Source organism: Anarhichas minor, unplaced genomic scaffold (assembly GCF_050575085.1).
Source record: "Anarhichas minor isolate MPS153535 unplaced genomic scaffold, ASM5057508v1 ptg000014l, whole genome shotgun sequence".
Classification (NCBI taxonomy): Eukaryota; Metazoa; Chordata; class Actinopteri; order Perciformes; family Anarhichadidae; genus Anarhichas; species Anarhichas minor.
In genome coordinates this window covers 8,949,612-8,969,962 of record NW_027466460.1, presented here as the reverse complement: position 1 = coordinate 8,969,962, position 20,351 = coordinate 8,949,612, and the positions used below count along the sequence as shown (strand labels likewise).

Here is a 20,351-nt window from a genome sequence, read left to right as displayed (position 1 = left end):
CACTATGGACTCCATTATTATAGAAACTTTGATTACACATTTGAACTTGAATCTTATGCACTGGCTTTCTCTTCCCAACAGAAAAGACGACATTGTTAAGAATCAACTAATTAAAATGCTTTTTAATTCATCTGGAAATCAAAGTGACAAGCAACATGAAACGCCAAGGTAGGAAAGTACAGTGTGCGTGTGTGTGTGTGTGTGTGTGTGTGTGTGTGTGTGTGTGTGTGTATCATAACAGACAAACAGACTGGAAAGTGTGCCCAATTACCTCTCTGCAATTAGCTTGATTCCTGCTAAAGGCTAATTATGTGGAGCCATGCTCAAGACTTTGCACTTTCAAGTTATTATTAGGACCCCAACTGAAGTCTACTGAGGATACACACAAGCCCACTGAGACAACCACACCTGAAACACACACCTAATTTCCCTCCCCTCTGCTCCACAGAGTCAGAGAGAAACACTAGAAACAAGCTCTCCTGCTACTGGTGGCATTCTTCCCTCAGTTAACCTCATTACAGCAGTAGGTCTCCCTTCCGGCTCACTTCTTAAGGCATGCAGCGAGTGCAGCGTGCGCGATACACTCTGAAGTGTTTTGAGGACTAACAGGGCATTTGTGGCTATGGTGAACTATGATGAGCATGATGGCAATTAACTCAAACTAGACACCTGTTTCCACCAATCTAATATTGTCAGATCAACCAAGAGATTTTTCCATACGTATACCAAGAAAATGACTTGGGGAAAAGTTATCGCCATAGCACAGGGAAGAAAATTAATTAGCTTTTTAGCCCACACACTCCAGGAGAGGCCTTTTCTAATGGCTGACCGCAGCTTAAATAAGTACACAAATGACTCTCCCTGAGGAGGTGGGGGGGGGGGGGGGGGGGGGGCGAGGAAGCAGATGGATATGTGTCGCTCCTCTATAGATTTTCCTCCATAAATGAACTCCAGTCGATGAGGCACCGGCACTGCCTTGTGTGTCCAGGCTGTTAATGGGACAAATGAGCTGGAATATGCAGTGTGTGAAATGAGCCTGTTCCATCTCATGTTTCTCTTTTATGCCTTTTCGGATGCTGATGGTATTGACGCTAAACCAAAGTTCATATGCAAAACATTCAATTTTGTTGAAGGATAAGCATACTTCGTTGGATGGAGAAGGGATTCGATTGCAGATGGAGCTCATTGGCCAGAGGCCTCCGGTTTCACATCACAACAATTTGGAGATGGAAGACTATTGCGTCCTCATTCAGCAACATTCAGTTATGTGTGCACCAGTCTGCCAAAGATTGGGAATTAGCGGAGCTTGGGATGTTGCAAGGGCAATAATACGAATTTGGTGACTTATCTTCAACATCTGCCGAGGTTATTGAGGGAAAGTAAAAATAAATACAAAACTAAAAGAATAGATTTAATCCTTGACTTGTAGGACAATTTGTATTGTTATTTGTCATTTTGTCACATTTGCTTTAGTTTTGTAGTTCAATGATGTGAGTCACAATGTTACAGTTTACATTTACAATTACAGGATCTCTTTTTTTTTGTGGCTAATTTGATCAACGATGGAAAATTCTCATTTAATTACACCGTTGAAAACAACCAAATCTTTCTCCAGTTTCCTTGAATGTTTGCGCCAACCCTCCCATACAGTCTTTACTCCTCACACGTTGCTTCCCTGTGTGAGTGCATCACATTTGATAAACAGATGTTTACTCTTTTCGACCTATTGGGGTCCTGATGATGAGAAAAGAGCAGCTCTGACAATTCAAAAAGACCAAACCTTTTCCCCTACGTTTCCTGCAATTGATCTGAAATGATAGCATGTTCTCCGGTCATATCCCCGCTGTCACAGAGGAGAAAAGGTTCTCCACAGCCACACCTTCTACAGCGCATGGCAAGTCTTTTTCTTTGCTTTTTTTCCCCTCCAATCTGAATACTAAATCAAATGAAGCTAGTTGAACAATTTCCAATTCCCTCTCAACTTGCTGCTTCACCTAAGGTAGAATAACACTCAGCAGGCATAAAAGCAAAAGAAGTTTCTCTGCAGAAAGGAAACTAAAGGCACTAGACAGGTGTTACTTTTGGTAATGATGTGGTCTGCAATGCAAGTCTGTGTCTCACGCCGCTCTTTTGGCCCCCGTTTTTTGAAAACATTTTCTCTCTCGTGCAGCACAAGAACTTCCGCCCTAAGCTATCCACTCCATGTCATTTGATCTCGCCTCTACCTGTGTTGCACCTAACACAGCTTAGAGCACAAACTGCCAGCCTCCATCCACAAGGGTGTACAACACAACATCATCTGCAGCCATTGTGCTTCCACATGCCAGCATTCTCTTATAGTTTCTTGCTCGGCACATAAAAATACACAGGAACAGCAGGGAATAGGGTGAGAAAGCGAAGAAAACCTCTGGCATTTTTATCGCTGGGGAAAGAATCTTGTTTTGGGGTGTGTGTTTGTGTGTGTGTGTGTGCGGGGGGGGATTCCCCTCTGGTTAAACTCAGGCTAGAGGGCTGTTAATTCACGGAGGGAGTTTGGGTGGATAAGCCACCGCTGTCAGCAGAAATGGTGACTGGTGGAGTTTACGCGGCTCAGTTCTGTATTTTCGCTGTGGGCGAGCAGCAGCCACAGTGGGTCTAAGAGTGAGGTTCTGCTGCCACAGGCCACTGATATGAGAGGTAAACGGGGATTCATGTAATGACCACTGGTGGAAACAACCGAGGATGTCCACATTATTCTCTGTTCAAGAGGCGTGTTGATGCTGCGAGGTATCCTAATATGGAATAAGAAATCATAATGTTGTAATTATTAAACATGAGGAACAACTAAATACCACTTCCGCAGTCAATGACTATTCAAATACGAGAGGACCGAGGCACACTACATTCTCTCGTCTACTGTATGTGTTCTTTGTGCTCAAATGTCATCTTGTTATGGGACTGGTTAGGACTTGATGGCACACTAAAGCTTGCATCAGAATTACTAAGTGTAAAGCAAGTTGTTTTTTTTACGGTTTATTTTTGCACAATAATTAATTTACCAAATAATTAATGAAGGAAAAAACCTTAGTTGTCTGATTAAAAAACATGCATAAAACATTATGTTTGTGCGTGTGTGTTTGTGTGAGCAAATGTGTCCCCTCCTCCAACTAAGCCCTGGTCCGGGGGGCAAAAGACTCTCATTACTTCTAATACCTTTTAGCAAATCAAGATGAAACGAAAAGAAATAGAGGAATATGAGGAACATCGGGGTAAAATGTATTAAACTTAATTAGTGTCAACGTCGCTTATTGGGGAGGTTCACGTTGGTAATGGTCACTCTCTATAGAGGAGCTTCCACTGCAGTGCAAATGATCTCAAAGGCTTTTCCCCTCAGTAATCGCTAGCTAATTTATGCTTTGATGTCGTCTGAGTATAGCATCTTAAGTCTGAGGGTGCACTGCATGTGTTTATTCTGTTTATGGTGCCTAAATAATCCCTGCCTCTTTTTACCAACAGACCTTTAACAACAATTAACAAGCACAGACACAGAGTGCCGCAGACAGATGCATAATGAGGCAGATAAAATGATCCCACTGAAAATTTGCTTGCCCACCCTGCCCGTAGTTGCTTGCCAGAGCGATCTACTACGACCAGAAGGAAATCTCAATTGTAAATCTGCCTTGGTGTCAACTAGTATATTTCAGTGTGCATCTGAGAGGTATTGTAAACTGATGAAAGGTTGAGCTATAGGTCTTGATGTCAGATTCTGCCAGTGCATAATCACATGACTATAAAAAGGAGAGGCTACTTTACTTGTGGGATTGTTCGCTGACTAAGTAATGAAAGCAACAGGGCAGTCCCAGACTATCAAGAAAAGTTAAACTCACTAAATTATGAATGGTTTTTATCGTTTCTAATCCACGCCAATTTCTGAGTTTGTCAGGATAACTAAATTCTTGTCAACAGCTTTTTAAGTGACAGAAAAGATGTTAAAAAGGGCTCCAGAGTGCGACTATTTTGGCACGTGCGACCAAACATTTGTCGAGTGTGATGCTAAAACATACCGGTAGCTCAAAATGAAGAAAACTATTGATTATTTTTGTGTCAAGAACAATGCTGCAGTGCCCATTACACCTGTGCCCGGGCCCCGACAGGTCCGACATCATCGGTGGAGGTAACTGCTCCACCACCCGACTCCCCTGTCCCCGGTAAGAAGACAGCAATGTGTATAAGAGCTGAAAAAAAAACAAGGTACACAATTTGGGGTGCACCTAAATTTGTGCTGGTGCAAGAAATGTAAAAAGTTAGTCTGGAGCCCTGCATGGATTAGAAGTTCAATTTCTTCAGTAAGCCGAAGGAACAAAAAAGGAGCTATACGCTGTATTAACGCCTGAGATGCAATGTTCAATGAGCACATATGGGTGTTCTGGTGTCCACACGCTTTTGACCGTGTAGTCATGTCTTAGCCATGTCTTTTTTTTAAATGTACTGACAAAATAATAAGCATATCTTAACAATGTTCAAAGAGACGCCAACCCACAAAACACAATAGAAGAAACCATCCCGCTAATAATTTAATTTTCTTGTCAAACAATAAGCAAGTTGTTGCTTACTGCATCCCCAAGTCAGCTAAAAGAGCAGACAAACAGACCCGTCTCAGCTTCTCGCTCATCCTCTTGCTCAAGTGCAGAGCTTGGAGGGGGGCCTGGGCTTCATAAACGTATCTTACCACCGCGGGGACCCACTGTGCAGGACTTACACCAGCAAAACGGTCATTTGGGCCCCAAGATGGTGTTTTACAAGCGCTGTTTTACAGAGAAGGTGATAGGGAGCATCTGTGCACCATATCATGACAATAAGGAGGAGCGAATGCGATTATACAGAGACTCTCCTCTAAAGCCAGCCACTTGGCATTTAAAGCCTTATAAGGGGTCTTTATTTGGCCCTAAATTCTTCAGCTGCCAGGAGTTAATTACCCATTAGTGGATCATTGCTAACACTTATCTAGCATAACCTTCACAAGCGCAATCATTATAACACGATCAACGGAACAACAAGCTGCAACTGCTTTCCCCCAATAGTGTCCTGGTAGTTATGCTTTCACAAACTCTCGTTGTTGTTGTTGCACTGTGATGGACACACTCTTGCCTTTTTGTTGCCTCTCAACAGAAATGTGCATCGCATGGAAGTGAAGCTTGTTTGGTTACGCTGGTATGGTATGGAATAGAGATGGGCAGTATGCTTTCGCTTAGTTCAACACACCGAGCTGTGTGCAGATGCGTGCCCTGGAACGGAGAGTTTTTTTCTAAAGCACAAGTTTAAAGACCCCAGACAAGTTTACTTTGCATCAGCTGCCCGGGTAAGGAGGAGCCCTGGGGGGTGGGGAGGGAGAAGATGAGGTGGAGCTGGCCAGGGGCACATGAAGGGGATCAACACCAACCCCGGAGAACAGGCCGGTTACACAGCTAGGGATGAGGCGAGCCGCTCTCCGTCCCTCGTGGTTTCCCTCGCAGGTCAGATCCGAGGGCCCTACGTGTTCACCATAGTCTGCTCACCGCCCCCCCCCACCCCCTTCCCTTGCCCCACCCCCAGACCATCCAGCGCTCAGCTTTAGTTGTGGCCGGGCAGGCAGGCAGACGGACGGACATCCCTTAACAGGCAGCATCAGCGGCACTAGGGCTGCTAGCCTGTAATTAGCTCGGACAGCTCAGGCTTGGAGAGAGGCAGCCGGGCTATATCATAATGAGCTCAGCTGGGATTAGGAGGACAGGGCAGGCGGGTGAGCAGAGGGGAAAGCAGTAGAAGGGGTGGGAGGCAAGTACCAGAATTCTGGCCTCAGCCTACTGCCGCATTACAGAGGACCGGAGGGAGGCAACTGGGAAGACAAGTCGGAAGAGGGGAAGAGGAGGGTACAGAGGCATCGGATAGAGGAGGAAAGAGGTGAGGAGAGGTGAAGGCTAGGGGAGATGGGGAGAGGAGACTGTGGCTTTAGGCCAAGCTTTGTGTAGCATCATAGAGGGTCAGTGTTAGTGGTACGGTTACAGGGGCTTCTCTAGATCAAACAAGACAATGACTACACTACACCCAGAGACAGACTAAAAGACAAAGACAGGGAGGGAAGAAAGACGAAGGAATTAAATAAAAAGCACCCATTTCAGAAAAAAGTCACACTGCGAGTAAAACACCAAACAAAGTATGTAAAGTATCTCATTGACACTCACTTAATTACACCAGCAACATGACTACAGTTTGGCATGAATGTTCCATTTAAAATGCAATTATTTCACAAAGACACCACCAGGGATTCTGATGATGTGATTTTACTTTGTGCACTTAGATTTGTGAATTTTTGGGCAGCCAATTTTACAAATGAGCACCGGGTCTAACGATCTTGCCTTGGCCCCTGCTGGCCGGTAATGATGTGGAGAGCTAGGTGGACGCCGCGAAGTTGGGAAGGGCACGCTCAAATGTTAACACCCACCAAACAAGTCAGGACTGTGGAAGTGCTGTTTGGTATTAGTGTACATGTGCAAGACACAGAAAGAAACAGTTTCAAAAGGATGCATGCACAGTCAAACGTCCAGTGCCGGTATCACCTATGATGCAGCCACGCAGCTTTGACAGCAGGTGACTTACTTTTCAATAGAGAGTTTCCTGGTGAGGTTTTTCAAGTAGGCCAGCTCATTCCACACCGCATCACTGTTCTCTTGTCTCAGCTGCCACGGCTCTGCACGCTGCGTCCTTCCACCTGGCCTGGACACATTTACACAACATATAAGAAGACAAAAAGTAGAAATGAACCGATAGCCTCACTTATAGACACACACACACACACACACACACACACACACACACACACACACACACACACACACACACACACGTAAAGCAAACATACTAACAAGGGAAAATGGTTGGGACTGTATGTTATCTTGCTGCCTCCGGCCAATTCACATGGGGCTAACAAGGCCCCTTATTCTCACTCTGTTTTTGTTATTCAGCCATCTTTAGCAGTATTCAAATGAGCAGCCTTGACTTTGACATTTCAGTGGCAAATCATGTACACACGTATGCACGTTTGTTAAAGCCCAGGGCACTGCCCGTGTGGCAGGGCGTTGGACCATTCCCTGTGTGCCATGCAAATGTAGATAATGGCAAAAAACACACTCGCAAACGAGGTCATTCAAATGTCTACACCTCACTTATGAATACTTAATGACACTTTGTGCTCAGTGGCTGCCCCCTCCATTGAACTTCACCCTTCAACTCACTCACACACACACACACACACATGTACACACTGTCCCTACTGCGCTCAACTGCATCCCTGCTCACACCCAACTCATCAATCAGTCTTAGCCCAACACACTCAATTCCAATTAGCCTTTCATTTGCAAACTAAAATGGCTTTTAGTGAAAAATCCACCGATTTCAAAAGTAGCAGATGAGAGTATCATTTTTGTCTCACACACACACACACACACTAGAGTTTCTCATTTTCACTCAATCAATGAGCTGGATGTGTGGAAATGGAATGTGAGGGTCACTGCTATTGCGGAGGGCACCTTTTCCCGTGGTCATTATTGGCTATGTAGATACAGCCACACTACGCTAATACTACTTAAACCCTGGTGCCTGGGAGTTGGAGGCTACTGAAGAACGGCAAATGTTTTCATTTAATACTGCTAATGCCCCTGTGAGCAATTTGGAGCCCTTGAAATTCTTCATGGTGTATGCGTGTGTGAGTTTATATCTGTGTTATCTGTGGGCTCGGGTTAGTTTCCCAGAGTGCAAAGCTACTTAACGTATAATCTCGCTGTATGGTCACAGAGATTGATACACTTTTACACGTTCGACAGCAAACACACAATGAATTTCAGCCTGAGCTATCTTAACACTGCCTGGAGCTGTAAAAGTACATGATATTTTACCCAAAGCTCCGTGTTAATTCTCGCTGTGTGATTTTTAAGTATGTAGTGTATCAACTGCATTCCTTATGAAAGGTGTATGAAGCTTTAGTAAGTCACGGTAAAGCTTTTTAAAGCATTTTAATTTGTTTACAGTGGGCCAAAAAGCTGTTGAACATGGAGCCATGAGAGAGCTATCTTCTTCAGGCCTCAGTGCTTTCTCCCCTACGGTATCCTAGTTTCCATTATTAAGCAGGAGGAAATAGAGAGAACTTTTCCGCGCCGCTGCGGCTAATTGCTCTGATTCAGGGGGAATCTGTTTATGGGCGCAACTTTGATCAGAGTACGGATGCTTTAATAACCTTTAATTTTATTTGCTCACCCTCATCATCCCCAGTCTGATTAAAAAACTTTTTCCCTTCCTTCATATAAATAAGAAGTTGGCTTTTTTTTTCTCCCTCCTCTCCTTCATGCCATTTTGGGAAAATAATGTGGTAATGGTGAATGGCAGGATGGTTTCACTGGGACTGGCCAACTGCGCAGCACCTGCATGCTGATGAGCCAATGGAGCGTTTGTCTGCTTTGTGATTGGCTCGCAGTTCCATCTTGAGTGGGACAGGTTATCACGCACACTGGTGACGTACAGCAATCAATTGTTTAATTCCATACTTAATTCTGCTGATGAGAGGTGAATATTTATATACGGTAAACGAAAATCTGGTAGGTGCAGAAACATGATATTAGTGTCTAACACTTAGGTATCTTAGTCGACGTAACCAGTGTATATAAACAACTTAAGCATTTGAAAGTGCAGGCATGTGAGTGTGGCAGGTTACATGATGAGGGGGGGGGCAGAGAGAAGGGAAATGAAAACGACCCCCTGCATCTTCCCAAAAATGCAACAACACAGCATGGAAGCTACAAGGAAATCCCTAACAAGCTCGAAATGCAATGAGACCCGATGCCTATCCCCACTGACTTGTTAGGGCCCTGATTTCCCACCACTAATGGGAGTATTTAAGTCATTTTCTATTGTCTCTCATCCGGGATGGCATTACCCCAGTGGGTTCAACAGCTATTTAAGGATGGGGCTTAATGCCAAATGAATGCCAGGATCATAACATTGAGTGACTGGCTGGTGCCATGGAGGGCTCGGACTGAAAAGGGCAAAGCTGCCTATCGCATCAATTTTATGTCAAATCAGTCATGAAATACAAATACACTGACATTGAGACTACAAACATATTATTATGGATTGTTTGGTCTTCTCGGCGCTTTACTCTTAACCACAGCCTTGTTTGCCTTATCATAGGAACATACATAACATCAAGGCAGTCCACCACGCAGCATTTCTTTGATAACCCGCTAAAATGTAGAACAACAGCAGCACAACTGGTGTTGACTCTGAGAGTTCTCTCTCTCTCTCTCTACATCTCTCTGTCTTTGTTCCCACTGTCTCAGACACATGCTGTTGAGCCGCGCTGAGCTGACATGAGCCGAGTCGAGCCGAGCGCTGAACACGCTCTCTCCCTCGCTCCACTTTCACACGGGCTCACATTGCACTGCTGTTTTCTTTAATTAACCCAGAGAGAAAACAGCTGACGGGGTCAACACTTCGCTCCCGTGCGGCCACCAAAACATATGCACCTTTAGTTACATCTTTTAAAAATGGACCCAATGATGCTGCTGGAGGAAAGAAACAGAGACAGAGAAAGTGGGGAAAAAGGGGCTGGGGGAGACAATGGAGAGAAAAGATCCTTATATTAATGACGTTTTCCAGCACATTTTGCGCTTTGTGTAAAAATCCTGTGGTTTCTGTTGAAGATAACAGGTCGAGGCAGGAAATGGACCCTCCTCTGCACTCCTCCTCCCTTCTCAAACACCTTGCACCCCCCCAGGACCAGACACCTCCAGCCTCTGGCTCTCACATTCTAATGAACGCTGGGGGAGAAGCGCGCACAGACTTGGCACAAAAAGGCCCAAATTGACTGGGCTTAAAACCTCAGAGCTTTTCAAAGGCAAAGGAAGGAATTTCTCCCACTTTCCCAAATCCAGCAATCAGGTCTTGTCAGACAACATGTGGAGATCTATGAGTCCCTAAGACTCTTTGTGCGTGGTTTCAGAGGGTTGTAGCATTTCACAAGGGCTTTTAACATCAGGCAAGGTGAGTTATGTGCTTTGAAACATCGCTCACTGGCTGCTGCTGCTGCTGGGTGGAGCTGGAAGTTATCCAAGTTACTTTGTGTATGCAGAGGTCCTCTGTGTTTTATGAATCAAATGTGTATACACCAACAGGTCCTGATTTATTGTGCCACGTATATATAAACTGTGTTGTGTGACGCTGTGTACTCACACGCCATTTGATTTCTCCATCTCTCTCAGCTGGCCTCGGACTGTCTTGTAGTTGGCTTGAATCAGACACAGGCGTTCACGCCGCTGATCATGAGCCCGCCTCAGCTCCTCATTCTCCTCCATCTGTAAGGCACAGCGACAAGATTATTATTATTTTTTTTTTACCAAAAGTCGTATGTGTCAAATGAAACATAACTTAACTGAAATATGGAGTCAGCTTCATTCACACTGGCACAGCAGTGTGTCAGGGAAGCTGAGAAAAGCCCCTCACCGTCTACATATTTAAATTGGTCTGCAGCTGAAACACCTTTGCCTGACAGGAACCAGCAGGTTCAGATTCTTTTCTCTCTTCGCCTTCCTCCTTGACAAGTGCTTCCACTCTCACTGGGCAACTGAGACATCATTAAGAGACGACATTTACACAAAGAGTCAATGGGGTCACAGAACACCGAGCAGGCACACACACACACACACACACACACACACACACATACACACACTCTTTAACCAGCAAAGAAACGCACTCGCTAGAGTTACCAACTGATGACCAGCACGTGTTGTGTTGGGGGGGGGGGGTTGTAGCGGTGGGTTTGCTGCTGACACTGTTGTTGACAGCTATTAAAACACTGCGAGATTGGGCTCCAGCTTTAAAGAGGGAGTAAGAGAAGACAACATATAGATTTTTCTTGTCAGGGGCACCCCTCTTCCCCATCACACTGACCTTAACAGCGAGGGTGGTGGAGAAAACACTTTCAAAAGGTAAGGACAAACAGAGGTGGAAAGAGAGCAACGGAAGAGAGAAAGACAGCTCATGAAAATAGAGGAAAGAGAGAGAACAGAGAAATTAGAAAGAGAAGAAAGAGAGAGCGAGAGCAACGCAAAAGAGAAAGTGAAAGGAAGAGTGCAGGACAGGTTTCTGCTTGAGTGGCCAGGGCTAGGGAGAGTTGTCGAGCGCTTTCTGAAGGGAAGGAGCTTGTTTACTGCTGATATGACACGGCTGCCCTGCAGAGAGGGAAATGCGAGCCCTCAGCCCTGTTATTATTAACAAGGACAAAGAGAACAGAGAGCGCACAAACATGCACCAGACACACAACAGGTGCACACGCACACATACACACACACACACACACACACACACACACGCACACACACACACACAGCCACTGTGACAAGTATGGATTTTCCCTGGTGCGGATTATTCACAGAGGACATCTGCAAGACATCCTCGGCCCCTTCGAGCTGCCCCCAACCTCTCAAAAACAAGGCTCTAATGAAAGGGGCCAGACCGGGGGTAGTGTTAACTGGTGGAACTAGGAGCTGGAGAAGGACACAGAAGAGTTGAGGCTGACTGATGGAGGGGGGGGGGCAGGACGGAGCGAGTGGCAGGGCATTAGCCACATCATGGCTTCTCAGGCTCCTTCCAGAGCTTCCCCTGGGCAGCCCAGTTCTGGTCATCAGGCCACAGATCAATACACCCCCTTACTCAGCCAGCATACACATCTGTGGACGTTCTCAAGCTGAAAAATAATTACACAGCAACAGCTACTGTTTACTTTAAAGTGTGCGGAAGTAAAAAAAAAAAAAAGAGGCCATTATTATGAGAATTGTTTGTTTGTCTGCTGCTGTTAGCTGCTAAGGTCAAAATGTCAATGGTACGGGCTGGCGTTCCCAATTTGAAAGGCATTCTTTTGGAAATAATTAGATCGGATCAACTGGAGAACAACGGACTGGACAGAGTGAAGTGCTGTCCTGGACGATCCTCAAGGTCTCAGCTGTCGCTGATGGAGGGCTTTATTCTCAATGCCAGATCCAAGCAAAGGACATGACCACTAAATCATAATCTGAACTAATGCTTTCGTTAATGTGGCCACAGATGTGAGTTGCCAATCACAGTTTTTCTGTGCATACCTTTGCTAAATGCCCCTCAACTGGCAGACACATAAATGGCACCATTACCCAAGACAGTCAAGCGTGTCGTCTGAATCTACGTTGAGCATTAACGTCTGACTAGTTGTCTTCCAGTGATATAATTCAGACACTTCAGATCTGACAAGAAAATGATGCCTAATGTGTTCAAAGGGAGATAACCTCTACATAATCACTCACTCAGTGGTCAGTCCGAAATACAGAAAGGGTAAAGAAAGGCAACAAAGGAGGACAGCTGTAGGGCAAAGTCAAAATTATAAAAAAAAAAACAGTCATGGCAGCGGAAAATGTACTCCACTGACATCAAATAAAAAAGAACCTTAAAAGACAACACAGTGGAGAGGTGAACATGAAGTGTATTTTGTTTGCAGTGAGTTTGAGAGAGAGAAAAACCAAGGGAATGAGGAATTGTGGGAGAACGACGTCATAGAGCACGTGAAGGTTAAAAGACCAATAAAGCTGATTCGTTTAAGGGGGGGAAAAAAACCTGCTGCATCCACTTTCACCGGAGCAGCTCCTCCCCTGCTGCTTCACTGCCTACGCGCTGTTTATGTGCGCACACATATGTATTTGTGTGTGTGTTTGTGTGTGTGAAAGACACTGTAGGAGAAGGTCATGGAGGAGGCAGTGGCATCGGTAGTGCAATTGAACCCTTTGGAGACCGTGACTCTTACAGAGCTGCAAACCTTCCCACAACCCAGCGGCTGATAGCAGCAATCATATGTGAGATAGTGGCCCGAGCAACAAGCAGCTCCACTATGCCGGTCTAGTGCTCCACACTAACAGCTGGACACCACTGTGTCATTGAATGTGCCCAATTCAGCAAACAATACCTCAAAGTAGTTCATATAGTCCCTGGCAGTCAACAGCCTCGGTTATACTTTCCGCAAGGACGCTCGGACGGACACGAGCTGACGCGGCACAGTGAAGAGGAAACATTAGGATCTTTCACACTCGTGTGCGGGTTTCTACTCATGGCAAACCGACATTCTCAAAGATCCTCAAAGTTCTCCATTTTCTCCGCCCATCGGCGTAGTTAGAAATTGTTGTTTGTGCACGGACAGGTGGAAACTTGCCGCACAGGACTTATGGGAAAACTGGCAACCCTTGCGGATGCAGGAAGCCTAAATCAAGCCTTACAACACAAAAAGCAAAGAAGTTGATGCGGGCTGCAGGAAACAAAGGACATAAAGTTAGAATAAACCCCCCCAAAAAAGAATGGGGATTGCTTGATTTATGTAGATATGGAAAGGAGAGGATATTATGTGTATTCGTCTATGTCAGCTACCTTCAACTGCAGCAGCTCCTCAAGGTCTTGTTTCCGCTGTTCTGCTCCTCTTCTCTTCCCGCTACCCAACTCCACACCGCTGGCTGGGGACAAAGACCTGGATCGCTGCACCGGTGCACCCTGGGACAGGTAAGCAAAGAAGCACTGGGGTGAGAACTTCAGCACACTTCCCTTACACAGACACAGGCACAAACCCATGCAACAATTAACATCTGTAGAAACACTGAGTGAATGCCAATAATGGAATTATCCATGTTCATTCCGTTCCCCTCTCACCTTGAGTAAAACATGAACGTTGTTTTTTTTTTCGGCACACACATATGCGCACACAAACAAACATGCTGTCGGAGGAATAAAGCAAGCTGGCTGGAGCAGCAGTCCGCAGAAGCTGAAGGGAGGAGGTTCAGTTTCGTGTGTGTGTGTGTGTGTGTGTGTGTCTTTGGAAGTGGGAGTTGCAAGCTGAGAGCAGCAAAGGTTTCTCCCTGCGACTGGCTAATGAGTATGTTCATTTCCATTTACATTGTTTCTTTGACAATAATGATGTCCCATTAGGGGAGACTAAAGGGGCTATAGATTCCAGAATGTGCTGGGCTTCATTACAAGAGGTGGGCAGGGAGGCCACTCTAATTGCTCTACTAGGGGCCTCCAGGTTACACTTGATAGGACAACTGGAAGAGCCGCCGATTAGGGGGGGGGTTGAAGTTTGCTCTCCAGCCTCTTCTGTAGAAATAAATACAGAAGTGGAGAAGTGCTGGGGCCACGCTGTAGAGAAGCAGTGGGAACAATATGCTAGTGGAATATGAATATGGGAGGATAGGAGGCCCCATGCGGTGCCTGGCAGAGCTGACCAGATGGCAGGCTAAAATATGCAATGCGACTAAACGTACAACAGTCCTTGGGCTGGAGTGGTTGAGGAGTACAGGAGGAGGAAGGGGGGGTGGTGGAGTGAGGAGGTTTATGATAGGACGGTGGATAGATAAGTGCCCTCCCTCAAAAAATGGGTTCTTTTGGCTCTGTTGTCTGTTAAAGTTTGTGGTCTAATCTATCTGTATAAAACTACAGATTGGAAAGTGCATTTAGTGTAACTCGTACATTAGTGTACACTGCAACCAAACAAACTGTGGGCGGTGAGGATTCTTGTGTGAAGTTGACTAAAAGAACACAGTCAACAATGTCGTCCGGCCTGCATTATGTAAAATGCATGAATACAATGGCTTTTGACTGCATCACATCTACTACGTACCTCATGCGTGGGCATGCAAATGTGATCCTGCACAGCAGAGGTGAACTCACGTCATTTACAATGATAACACTAAAAGGCAATTATTACCTTAATGGCAATAAAAATCCCAGTCAAAACGTGCATGGGGTTTGATATTGTGAAAATATTCAGGATTATAACAATAAATACACATTTCTGTCACATGTCTATTTTGATTTTATCGCTGTTATTATATCTGTAAAACCATTTTCCTGTGACAAACATTTCTAAGCACACCAGTGTGTTCGGGAATGTGCCTTGAGGCCACAGTTGACTCCAGTGACCCGGTGTGCCCGGTTCTGCTATCATGCCTGAATGGGTGCCAACCATGTGCTCTGACGCCGCCTGACTCCATGCAACTAATTAGCAGATTGAGCTGCATATTCCTGATGAGTGGCCAACTGGCTTAGCCTGTGTGTGCATAGGGGACACCGAGAGGCCAAAAAGGGGAATCCAGATCAACTAAAAGTCCTGAACTTTAAAGTAAAGAGGACTAACTTTAAAGTATAACTTATTGAGGATGAATTCTAAATAGGTTTTCAGATAGAGGTACATTTCGGGGAGGATTGATTTATCAATGAGCTGAATATTCCATCATAGGACATAAACTGCAGTGTGTCCGAAGGTGTATAGGGGAAGATGACATGGCGATGCTGACAAATGACTGAGATTTGCTGCAGATGTTCTCTCTGCCGCAGGTACACGAGACACATGAATGCCTTCTGCTTGTGTGGGAAGCTCTCTGCTGTGACATTGTTGTTTCTGTTCCACAAGTAAGGCCTGAAAGATACAAATCTGATAACATGAGGCAAAGAAAGATGTGCCCGCTGTCAAGCTCGGCAGCTGGTTTGGCGGCCATGACCTGACCCGCGCATCGCACCCTGTTACAGCTCTGTAAGCATGAAAGTGCAATGCAGATGGAGGGGAGGAGGGCATCCAGTACGAGGGAAATGAGGAGAGAGGCCCCGAGTCTGTATGCAAGGAAGAGTAAAACTCTCAAAGAAGAAACATTTCATCGACTGCCTCCCTCCTCTAACCTCTCTCTCTCTCTCTCTCTCTCTCTCTCTCTCTCTCTCTCTCTCTCTCTCTCTCTCTCTCTCTCTCTCTCTCTCTCTCTCTCTCTCTCTCTCTCTCTCTCTCTCTCTCTCTCTCTCTCTCTCTCTCTCTCTCTCTCTCTCTCTCTCTCTCTCTCTCTCTCTCTCTCTCTCTTTCTCTCTCTCTCTCTCTCTCAGAGACTGGTATCAATGGGTTTCTTTATGATTGCAGCAGCACGTCATGTGTGCGTCTGGAGCTCTCAAAGCTGAACTCGTTCAGGTTCCCGGTAATGTTGTACACACACACACGTGTGTGTGTGTGTGTGTGTGTGTGTGTGTACTTTGACGTAGGTCTGTATGTGTCCTGTCCTGTGCTTGTGTGTACAAGCACAGGACAGGACACATACAGACCTACGTCAAAGTGTAAACACATGGGTGCACACATAACACAAAGCAAATGTACTCCATTTAACAAAAAAATATATTAAAAGGAGTACACGGATTCAAAAGACCAAGATACACTGCAAAATACATCACAAATGTAAGAGCCGGTAACCTGAGAATACACAACTACGATGAACCCACACTGAGGACTGTTCGCACAACAAAGATGCTGTGAAACCAGATAAATGTGTGTGGGAATGCCCAGCTAGCAGTGGCACAAATATTACTCATAGAAATGCCCCTGAACAGGGAACCATGAGGCAGCCATACCCCGGTGGAACGAGCCAAAAGGCTACAAAATATGACTTTTCTAAGACAAAATGACAGCCTCCGCTCCCCAGTGGGACAGACACTTTAAAGACAGTTTACGAGAAGAGGCCCACGATACAAAGAGCTACAGACACATACAAAGCTCCATACAAAGTGTAAAACCCAGAAGGGACGGGATGCTTCCCATCATGAGATACCAAGCAAGGTATGAAAGAGAACTGCATAGGTTTGATTCAAAGTTAAACTACATCATGCTCATAGTGGACCACTGAAATAAATAAATGTATATATTCCAGATGGTTTTTGATTGGCTAAATAATAATAAATGTAACTTTTATTAATCATTTATATGTTTTTTTTTCTCAGGCTTTCTCCAATTCAAAGAAAACTTTTCTTTCCTCAAATCCTGAAAAAAACATGAGTTCAACACTTGCTGCATGTGGCAAACCGTGAGTCATGAACCGCTCGTCGCCTCAGCCAATAATCACATTTCACTTTAGGCGCTTAGTGGAGGCTGCAAATTGTGTCCTGGGTGGTAGCAGTGGGCTGCACAGAAGGCTCATTTCATCAGCTTTTGACCTTGCAGACTGGTATTATTGCTTAAATGGAGTGTAATGAAGCATAACAGCTTTTATGGTTTCTTTGGAGCAGCATCATATCTGGATATTAAGCAGCCAACAGAGACACCTACTCAAAATGTTCACGTTTTTTAATAACAGTAAGGTTTAACATGATTTATGAAGTTGACGTGTTGTTTACTTACCTAAAGCTAGTAACCTTCGGTGTTACAACTATTTTGACTTTGTGGGGAGAGGGAGAATCAGGTAGTGGCTGAAGAGGTTACTGGTGGCTGGTTGAGTAAAGGTTCATACTGTAGCAGCCTTATAGAGTTGACTGTACTGACTCTACTTTACATTTTCATTTGATGTTGTGTAAAGTTAAAATGTCTGACTTCTAAACCTTCAGACCTTACTGTTAGTTATCTTAGTTTGGTTTCCACTGAAAAGGACAACACATTCACACTGAGTTAAATACCAATTTACACTTTTATTAATCAGATTATGATTCATGTTTTTAGTCAGCGTAATAAGGTAGGAATTGTGTGAAAAATACATTACAGTCCCACGTTATTTAAAGCATTGGCACAAGAATCGAAATCATTAATAGTAGGTCTGAATCCAGACAGATCAGGTGTGTGTGTGTATGTGTGTGTGTGTGTGTGTGTGTGTGTGTGTGTGTGTGTGCGTGTGCGTGTGTGTGTGTGTGCGTGTGTGTGTGTCCTAGGGCAAACACAACAGTGCCTCCAGAAAAGCGAAGCACATCGAATAATGTCAATACTGTTTATTTATTTTGTACAAAGTAATTTCACTACATGTACAAAGTGCCTGAACAGAAGCACCTCCATTGAAGCGATAATGAGGACAGCTGTATAAATCAAACAATGTGTCTTCAGGCCAGCTTTAGAGTGAGTGAGGCCATCTAGAAATATGCACCGCCAAACTTATGAGTGGAATACTGAGAAGATCAAAAGCTTCTTTCTTGTTCATAATGTACTGTTGAAGCGGTAAATTAGCCAGTGCCTGAGCCCAAGGCATGCGTGAAACAAGTAGCACACGCCGGCCTGGTCACAGTAGGAGGGGCATCCTTGTGTGTGTGTGTGTGTGTGTGTGTGTGTGTGTGTGTGTGTGTGTGTGTGTGTGTGTGTGTGTGTTGGAGAGTTCAGGGCAAAGGTTGGCAGAAGCAAGGTCTGATAAATCACATGATTCTCAACAGACCGTTTCCCTCATATCCCTTCTCTACAGCTTTGATCTAATCTGAGCGGAGTGGTAATGGCTATGCGTGGGCATGTTAGCCACTCACCCACGTGCTGTCTCTGACATAATTGGCTGTAGTGTGTGCTAACCTACCTGCTGTCCTCTGACAGAACTGGTGGACCTCTGTTGAAGGGTCTTATCCTCCGGATCGGAGCCTCGGCTGGGGGCCCAGTCAGAACCAGGGCTAGACCTCTGAGCTAGAGCATCAACATGCTCCGACACCACCGCCTGTAAGAAAAGAGTGACGGTACATGTGCATTTGTGAGCGAGGAATACAGAGAACAACAGAAAAGTGACAAAACTAATTGGGAATCCAACAGGACTGACGCCCCGTAGTCGATTAGTCGACTGATCTGTCGTTTTGGTCTTAATCAACTAAGATTTCTTTCGTCCATTAGTCGTTTCTATGCTTTTCTCATGCTGATTCACTTATGAGCACATCTCTGGTGAGCACAAGATTTAAAGTGCCGCTTTTGTGCGATTCTTTGGGGAGAAACTCAGACTCAGACTACAGGAGTTTTAAAATCCTACACATAAGGAGAATCTTCTCAGATGTTTCTCTCTCACATCTTAAACATACACACACTACAGGATTTGAAAATAATTGTGCATCACACACTAGAGGACATTATTAAGATTATCATGCCAGAGCGAGCAACACACCACAACCATCTCATTGGGAAGCAGTTGTAAACAAAATGGACAGGGTGCAACAACTAAATAATGCTTTGCAGCGTAAAACGACTAAAGCAGAAGGCTAAGCGTCTGGGTGGGAAAATGGCCCGGGGGAGACTTGTCAACGTGGGTTGTCCATTCTTCAGTGTCAGTGTCCTTGTAGCAGACTTGACTCTCTCATGACGTAATCATAACCGTTATCATCAAACATGTTTGACAATGATTGGGGTGGCCCCAATGGGGCTGCTAATGGTTTGGAAGGTTTAACACTGGATCTGTAAACCCCTCACATTACCAGAGAATCTGGGCCGAACAGGATTTCGGGGTTAAATCAGCCCAACACTCCTGAAGTCTGAGCCCGGATTTAGTTTCACAGATCTGTCAATTAAATCAAAACCATATGAGTGTTAGTCGACCCGAGATTAGACCCTAGTTAGAAAACCCTAGAATCCAAAGTTTGGATAACTTGGCTTGCTGGGCAGTTGTTATTTTGTGAAGCACATTCAAGAAACAAGAATAATTTACTACACAATCCACTTCAAACTTATACGTCTTCATATGAATATTTGTGTGTACAACTTAACAGTAATTTGGCACTTTGAATATGAACACGTGTCATATTCAAAAGAACGATGTTCTCATGTAGGAAAGAAAACGTAATTAATAATCCATAATATGTGGCATGTTGTGATATCTTGATCATAATTCATTTTAAAATTGAATACTAGCCTCAGCTTAACCAAAACAGTTTATAAACAAGAAATGAGTCTGGATCTGACAGGTTCACTGTCCAACTGTTGGACACATTTACAAGCATTTGCACCAAACAGCCATTCAGTCACTTTCTGGAAAATATAATAGTGGTAAATTAAATAGTTATTAAGATTACTAAACTCTAAATATCATTGATAGTTAACGCAAAACATATGCTTGGAAACAAATTGTGTTTACAATCCAGACGTAAGATAGGTAAGGTGAGGTCAGACAAGTCCTCTCTGCAATTTCAGAAAATTGAAGATCAAGTTTATTTCTTAGTATACTTACTAGTTTACTTAATTATGATAAACAATTATAGGAAAGTATAAATAAATCTAGAAGGGTGCAGATACCAGTTTGAGTAAATCAACGGTGAATCAACGGCTAAATGAATTCAGGGAAATGTAGGAAAATCAAAAGCTGACAGAGTCTCAAGTAGTTCAATCGACCTCCGCTTGTATAATGGATGTCCACGTGACATTTTCATATGCCGAAGTCAATAACCAGATGTGCCATGTGGCAGTGGGACAGGTATCTACCACCCCCAGCATTGTGGTGCGTGTGCTATAATGGCCCATCTATTTATCAGTGTCTATTAGCCGGTGTCTAGCAGCATCTGCACACCTCAGCGCACAGCAGGGACTA

General features: G+C 44.6%; 1 protein-coding gene across 1 annotated transcript in view; it reads right to left on the bottom strand.

The window, feature by feature from the left end:
* The window catches only part of cntln (centlein, centrosomal protein), an 82,256-nt gene that overhangs the window by 39,651 nt on the left and 22,254 nt on the right, over nt 1-20,351 (bottom strand). Inside the window, exons 10-13 of the mRNA XM_076091349.1 lie at nt 18,369-18,503; nt 13,453-13,572; nt 10,240-10,361; nt 6,616-6,732 (exon numbers count right to left, since the gene is read on the bottom strand). Of these exons, the coding sequence (XP_075947464.1) occupies nt 6,616-6,732; nt 10,240-10,361; nt 13,453-13,572; nt 18,369-18,503 (494 nt within the window). The remainder of the gene's footprint in view (nt 1-6,615; nt 6,733-10,239; nt 10,362-13,452; nt 13,573-18,368; nt 18,504-20,351) is intronic.